General features: G+C 36.8%; 1 protein-coding gene across 2 annotated transcripts; it reads left to right on the top strand.

The window, feature by feature from the left end:
- LOC107622627 (squamosa promoter-binding-like protein 14) lies at nt 1,842–7,392 on the top strand. Of its 2 annotated transcripts, none has more exons than XM_016324601.2 (10): nt 1,842–2,688; nt 3,005–3,180; nt 3,314–4,110; nt 4,246–4,320; nt 4,439–4,546; nt 4,630–4,744; nt 4,930–5,065; nt 5,154–5,298; nt 5,435–6,037; nt 6,297–6,731. In XM_016324601.2, the coding sequence occupies exons 1-10, from the start codon at nt 2,195–2,197 to the stop codon at nt 6,729–6,731; spliced, it is 3,084 nt and encodes a 1,027-aa protein (XP_016180087.1). In that variant the 5' UTR covers nt 1,842–2,194. The 2 variants fall into 2 exon arrangements, with proteins under 2 accessions (XP_016180087.1, XP_016180086.1); XM_016324600.2 differs by having other exon boundaries at nt 2,195–2,688; nt 3,005–3,195; nt 6,297–7,392.

The following is a 7,980-nucleotide window of genomic DNA, read 5'->3' as shown; positions in this document are numbered from 1 at the left end:
GGATCATTCTCACAAAATGTCAATCACAGAGTCATATCTTAATAGTGAAAAAATTTAATGTAATAATAATTAATTAAACCAGGTGGTAAAATTTTGTGTTAGTAAAGTAAGTCAATGCTATCTTTGTTCTTAACTAATTGTTCATTTTACTTTTGTGGTTAGATACACTGAATTTTTTTCCAGTATATACTTACACAAATAAAAGTACCAGTAAATTAGTAAGGACTAAGGAGCAAAGTAAATCAATAAGCCTAGATGAGTACTTTTCATTTAAGAATAAGTGTTTATTTTTAAATTAACTGTTTACTTAATTGATCAATGTTTACATTTTTCTTTTCCTAGTTACACCCGTACGAATTCTATCCTAATCAATTGAACTTTTTTTTTTTAATATTGGGCCAAAGGTGGTGTTACCCACCAAAATGATCAAACAGGAAAATTTAACGTCGCTATGGGAACCGTCAAATACTGGAAGGAAAACGTCAACGCCGTTATGTGGAAAACGTCACTGACGTTTTGATCAAAACGTTATCGACGTTTTGTTGTGCATGATCAACACGTGGCAGATTTCTCTCTCTTCCCACACATTGATGAAAACGCCAACTCTCTTCTTCCTTCATTCTTTCTTCCTCAGCCCATAATATCCATAGTCTTCATTCTTTCTTCTTCATTTTGTTTACCCCACATCCCCACAACCAGAAAAAACGGCAGCCCCACATTCCCGCAGCAAGGAAAACGGCAACAGTTAAAGATAGAAAAAGGTTAGCATTTTAAATGTATTGTTAGTAGTTAGTTAGGATTAATTTTATTGTTTTGAAGTGAATATTAAATTGGTTCCTTACGTTTGGACGTAATTCTGTTTTAATCCTTAAAGTTTAAAATATTCTATTTGAATCTAAAAGAGTTTCATTTAGTTTCAACGTAGTCCTACCATAAAGTCAAAATTAAATAATTAACAGAATATCTTACGTAGTACTCGATAATTTGGATAACAAGTATAAGCTCTAGAGGCATAAAATCAACCGTGGATGCATCAATACATTTATTTATCATTCTCCTTAGTTCTATAGAAAATATTATTTCATTTAAATCGTAAGAAAAATAATAAATAAATATATTGATATATCCACAGTTAATTTTGTTCCTCTGGAGTTTGTACTTGTTCTCTAAATTATCGATCTTGTTCTTGTACTATTGTCATGTAGGACATTCTATTAATTATTTAATTTTGACCTCACGGTGCGACATAAAACTTTGTTAGATTTAAATAGGACACTTTAAACCTTAAAAAACAAAATAAAATTATACCCAAACATAAGAGACCAACCAATTTAATATTTTATCCTTATATCTAATAATATATAATTACTCATTTTATTTTTTACTGATTAAATATTAATCAAAATTTAATAAAAATGTTGATCCAAAAATTTTTTCATATAAAAATATTATTTTTATATTAATCATCAAGTTCCGCCACTGAATATGAAGAGACTATACCATTTGAAGTATAACTCATTGCCAAATAATTTAAGAATTAATAACAAAAAGTTTTAATTGAAGAAGAATAAAAAAAATTAGATAAAATTTAACTAAAAAAAGAATTCGTTTACGTAACGTTTTTGAAAAGAATATATATGAATAATATATCCCAAAGTAACGCAAATATAGTTTAAGAGTGGATTTAGCAAATTAATATTAGAGAATTTAGTAATTAAATTTAGTGAGGAAAGTAAAAGCATGAGAGTCACAGCAGCAGCAGTAGTAGTACGGAAAATGGAATGACTGAGCAGTGGGGACTGCGAACCTCCTTGGATTCTTCCTGCGCCCCAATGGTCGGCTCGGCCCCTTAAACCCTAATTACCAATTACCCCCCTCATTCTTCCTCTTATTTACACTTTCTGCCACTCCCCCCCAACCCAACAGGGTGTCTCTTTGATGCAAGTTGAGTACAGCAAGCAACTTCTCTCTTTGAACACAAAATGCATCTTACTCCTCTTTTTCTCAGATCCCTTCTCTTCTTCTCTTCTGTTGCCAAATTCACCTAACTTCATCTAATTCTATACCATCCATCCTCGGATTCATTTATTTCTTCAGACATGTGATGCTGACTTTGTCTTCTTCAATTTTATACAATTAATTGGAAAACCCTATTGTTTTTGTTGGTTATAGTTTTATTTTGAAGATTTTGAAGATGGAGAAGGTGGCTCCTCCGATCTTTATGCACCAAGCACTTCAAAGTCGGTTCTGTGATGTACCGATGACTACTACCGCCACCACGAAGAAGCGCGATCTGTCGTACGACGTCGATAAGAGCAGCTCCAACGGTAATTGGAATCCAAACGCGTGGAGCTGGGACAGTGTCAGGTTTATCGGGAAGCCAGTACCGCAGCAAAACGGTGTCGTTTCAGTTGAGGAAGAAACGCTGCGTTTAAATCTCGGTAGCAGTGGTGTTAGTGGCAGCGGCGGAAGCGTTGACCCGAGCGTGTCGCGGCCGAGTAAGAGAGTGCGTTCTGGTTCACCCACCGGAACGGCGTCGTATCCGATGTGCCAGGTGGATAACTGCAAGGAAGATCTGTCAAGTGCAAAAGACTATCATAGAAGGCACAAAGTGTGTGAGCTTCATAGCAAAGCCTCGAAGGCCCCCCTTGGGAACCAAATGCAAAGGTTCTGCCAGCAGTGTAGCAGGTGTTAATTGATTTACCCTAGTCAATTCTTTTGAATTGCCTTAATTTTGTGATGAATTGTTTGATGAATTTACAATCATAGCATAAGTTTCTACAATTGATGGATGTTGATGTAATAGTACCAAATCTCCTTTTTTTTTCAAGAAGGGAAGAAATCTTTAGTTGAAATGACTAAGCATTTTATAGTTTTTTGGTTATACTTTTGTTTTCAAAATTGATGGATGTTGAGTTTTTTTTTTTTTAATAACTGTTTTTGCCATGATAGTGTTGAATTTCATTCCTTTTAACTATTATTTGATGTTGTTTTACGTGCGTAGGTTTCACCCTTTGACGGAGTTTGATGAAGGGAAGCGAAGCTGTAGACGTAGACTGGCTGGGCACAACCGCCGGAGAAGAAAGACCCAACCGGAAGATGTCACGTCGCAGCCTGAGAGTGTGGCTACTGGAAATGCAGAAATCTTCAATTTATTGAGTGCCATAGCAAGTTCACAAGGTCAGAAGCCAAATGGTATTGTGTTTCTTATCCGTGCCATTAATCTAGCTATGTTTGTGGATGATAATGATCGTGTGTAGGAAAATTTGAGGAAAGAAACAATTAAGTTTTTTGTGATAATTATTCTGTGTAGGTAAGTTTGAGGACAGAAGCAAGATTGCGTCACAAGTTCCGGATAAAGACCAGCTTGTTCAGATTCTTAATCGGATACCGTTGCCAGCTGATCTTGCAGCAAAGTTGCTCAATGTTGGCGGTAAAGGTCAAATACAAACTTCATCTTATCATCATGACAAAGTGAACCAGAGCAATTCTGGTCCATTAACGAAGGACTTGCTTGCTGTTCTTTCAACCACTTTATCAGCATCTACTCCCAACTCTCAAAAGAGTAGCCAGAGTAGTGACAGTGAGAAGTCTAGGGCTAGTGCTGACCAAGTTGGTGAAAGTTTACAAATGAGACAATATCCACAAGAATTTGCTTCTGTTGGAGACGAAAGAAGTAGTGGCAGTTCGCAATCTCCAGTTGAAGATTCAGACTTCCCAGAAGTTCGAGTTAATTTGCCACTGCAACTCTTTAGTTCTTCTCCTGAAGTTGGCAACCCGCCAAAATTGACACCTTCGCAAAAGTATTTCTCTTCTGACAGCAGTAATCCTGTGGAAGAGAGGTCACCATCATCTTCCCCTGCTGTGGACAATCAATTCGATTTGCAAGGTGTGGCTAGAGGTCTCAAGGCTGACGGCGTTCCAAGCAGAAGAGAAGTAAATGCAAATAAAGAAGCTAGCCAAAGTCAAAGTTATAATATATCTCTTAATCTCTTTAATGCGCCAAATAGCAGAGTCCAGCCTAGCTCACTTCAAAGTGTTCCATTTCAAGCTGGATATGCATCTTCTGGTTCTGATCACTCACCTCCAAGTTTGAATTCAGATGCTCAGGTATTTCGTGATTTCCTTATTCCTGGTTTATATTTGACATCAATTTTGTAATTTTGTTTTATCTTGCCTATATCCAAGCAAGCTTAGGTAATTCATTTTTGTGAGTGATTTGATATTGTTGGGGTATGCCAACAGGATCGCACTGGGAGAATAATGTTCAAGCTATTTGACAAAGATCCTAGTCATTTCCCTGGAACACTGCGAACACAGGTAAAATGCTGTGCCAACATGTGTCCTCATGATGTTATTCTTATAATCTTATTGAATGTAAAAAGTTGCGCTTGGCAAAAATAATAGTGTTTACTAACTTCCCTTTTTTCTTTCCTAGATTTACAATTGGCTTTCTAATAGTCCATCAGATATGGAGAGCTACATTAGGCCGGGCTGCGTGGTACTGTCGCTTTATGCTTCAATGTCCTCTGCTGCCTGGGAGCAAGTAAGTGAACTGCTGTGATGCACGTGCATATATAGCTTTTATGTTTCTTCTTGCTGATTAATTGTTCATTGTGTTTTTTGCAGCTAGAAGAAAACTTCCTGCAACATGTCCATTCTTTAATTCAAAGCAATTCCGACTTTTGGAGAATTGGAAGGTTTCTGGTTCATTCTGGCAATCAGTTAGCATTACACAAAGATGGTGTGTACTAATCCATGACTGCAGACTTGAACCTTTTTATGCTTAAGATATGCTTTTTTGGCCTCTTTATCTCAATAGTTTTCTCTTTTTTTTAAAAAAAAAAATCAAACTTTAGAAGATCAAACGTGCCATTTTTCTCTAAATTTCCTTTATCTGAATTAGATCCATTTGAATTGAAAATCCAGGAAAAATTCACTTATGCAAGCCATGGAGAACTTGGAGGTCTCCTGAATTGATATCAGTGTCCCCTTTGGCAATTGTTAGTGGACAAGAAACCTCTTTTTCATTGAAGGGTAGAAACCTGTCAAATCCTGGCACCAAGTCAGTAGCACTTTCCCACATTCTATTTGTGTGATGCTTTATACCTCCTTCTGGTCCATTCTCCTGATATTCGTTCTAAATTTTGCAGGATTCATTGCACAGGTACTGGCGGTTACACGCCCATAAAAGTTGTTGAATCTGCATGTTATGGTATGACCTATGACAAGATAAAATTGAGTGGTATTAAAGTTCAGGATGCTTCTCCTGGTCTTTTGGGTCGCTGTTTTATCGAGGTAGAGTTCTTAATCATTTTTTTTTAACTACTATCCCTGTAGAGAATTCTATTTGCTTGCAGTACATGCATATTTTCCTGAAACTTTTGCCTGTGCAAAGTTTGTATCTAATAAATGCAACGTCATTCATGAACAGGTAGAAAATGGTTTCAAGGGTAGCAGTTTTCCAGTGATAATAGCTGATGCAACCATTTGTAAGGAATTGAGACCACTTGAATCTGAATTCGACAAGGAAGAAAATGCAAGTGATGCCATTTCAGATGAGCATGGATATGATCTTGGAAGACCAAGGTCAAGGGAGGAGACTCTACACTTCCTGAATGAGCTTGGGTGGTTATTCCAAAGAAAAAGGTTCTCATATACGGATTTGGTTCCAGATTATTCACTTGACAGATTCAGATTCATACTTACATTTTCTGTGGAAAGAAATTGCTGTATGCTAGTTAAAACACTCTTGGATATGTTGGTTCAAAAATACTTGGAAGGCCAATGGTCGTCAACGGCATCATTGGAGATGCTCAACGCAATCCAACTCCTGAATAGAGCGGTTAAAAGAAAGTATGTTAACATGGTTGATTTGCTCATTCAGTATGCTGTGCCTAGCAACAATGATGCATCCCGGAAGTACGTATTTCCGCCAAATGTTGCTGGCCCTGATGGTATTACGCCATTGCACTTGGCAGCATGCACATCGTCATCTGAGGGTGTAATTGACTCTTTGACAAATGATCCGCAGGAGGTAAATTTACCGGCTTTACTTTAGTAATAAGGTTTATATAGGAAACTCTCCATTTGGACGTCTTATTTAGTGCTAATTTCAGCACACTTTTCTCCACAAACGTGGATTACATTTCGGTGTCTTTATTTCTTGTAAACTTAAAACTTCGAAGTGAACACTGAAGTCATTCTTGCAGTATGTTCAACAAGCATAAAGAAGATGCATGTATAATTCCCTTTTATAAAGCACCTAATGATCAGTGTTTCTTGTGGTGGTGTAGATTGGGTTGAACAGCTGGGATTCTCTTCTAGATGCAAATGGGCAGACTCCGCATGCTTATGCCATGATGAGGAATAATCATTCTTATAATGTGCTGGTTGCTCGAAAACTCTCCAATAGAAGAAGAGGCCATGTTTCAGTAACAATTAATAGCGAGATAGAGCATTCATCAATGGACATCGAGCTTAAGCAAAGGCAAAGTGACCAAACCAAAAGAGGTCAGAATTCCTGCACTAAGTGTAGTGCAATGGCGGATGTTCGTTACAGCAGCAGAATCCCTGGTTCACGGAGCTTTGGTCACCACCGACCCTTTATTCATTCGATTCTAGCTATTGCCGCTGTATGTGTCTGTGTCTGTCTGTTCTTGCGAGGACACCCTTGGGTTGGCTCGGTTACGCCCTTCAATTGGGAGAAGTTGGATTATGGCACCATATAACTGCTATTGCTAGACAAGTTTGGCATAAAGGGAATCGGAGTCATCAACTAGGGGGTAACAAAAGAACCCAATGGTTGCTGTTTTCGTCGCAGGCGGAACTGCTTTTCTTGGGGAACGGGCATTGTATTGAGAGCCCAACATAAACACCTCACACATCGATATCGATCGATACAGAGCTGTTTGGAAGATCAAGGAGAAAGAAAGTGTGGCTGCCCTAGTGCCTTCTTTGCAGATTCTGACTTGAGATAAGGTCCTATTGGAATTTCAGAATTAAGGGTATCAATGTTCTCGAGTTAAAATAGTGTTGAACACTAATAAAAATCTCACAACATAGTCCCTTAGAAATCAAACTATATCATTCCACTTTTAGGGAAATCATTAGTGTTTTTAAGGATCATGCTGGAGATTTCATTTGTTAAGAAACTTATATGTCCAAAACTATTCTACTCCAGGATGAATTTGGTTGTTTACTCCATGTTCAAGTTGGAAGGTGGTGCATGGCTTCAAGAACAAAGCAGTTGACTTATGAGAGCAGTAAGGCCACAAGTACAGGGTATTATGATTAAGTGGCTGTGTAATTATGATGTTTCTGCTGACCATCTGTATGATGATGATGATGATGATTATTATTATTATTATTATTATTATTATTATTATTAAATTCATGGTTTCAGTTTCCTTTCCTTTCCTTTCTGCTATCATTTGCATGTGATTTTTTAATTATGATGTCTTTTTGACTTTTTTCCGTGGTCCTTTTCTTTATTAGTGTATGTCCAATTAAGATTACATTATATGCTCAATGGCTGAGGATTCTATTCTTAACCAGTGGCCATAATTTCATTTGCTTGGATATATTCATATATAGTACGGTACCACAATACATCATTGACAATTGTAGCTGCTGCTATTGCTGTGTACTTTATTATGTCTGTTATGGTCATATTTGAACAAATTGACATTTGATAATTCTAATTTAATTAAGGGTGTTTTTAATTATGTTGGTCTTGAATTAATATAATATAATGTTATTAAATCAATAATTGATACGTCATATGTGATAGCTACCACTGAAACCAAGTGTAGGTTTTAGTTATATAGAATATATGAAGCTGACATTGATTTATGAATTGTGCATCTATGACTAATTAATTCTTGTAATTAATATATCCATATAATTAAAATTCATAATTATGCAGATATTGTTGATGACTATATCCATATCCAGTTATCCACACACACAACACACACA

Source organism: Arachis ipaensis, chromosome B10 (genome assembly GCF_000816755.2).
Source record: "Arachis ipaensis cultivar K30076 chromosome B10, Araip1.1, whole genome shotgun sequence".
NCBI classification, from domain to species: Eukaryota; Viridiplantae; Streptophyta; class Magnoliopsida; order Fabales; family Fabaceae; genus Arachis; species Arachis ipaensis.
This window is presented reverse-complemented; position numbering and strand designations above follow the sequence as displayed.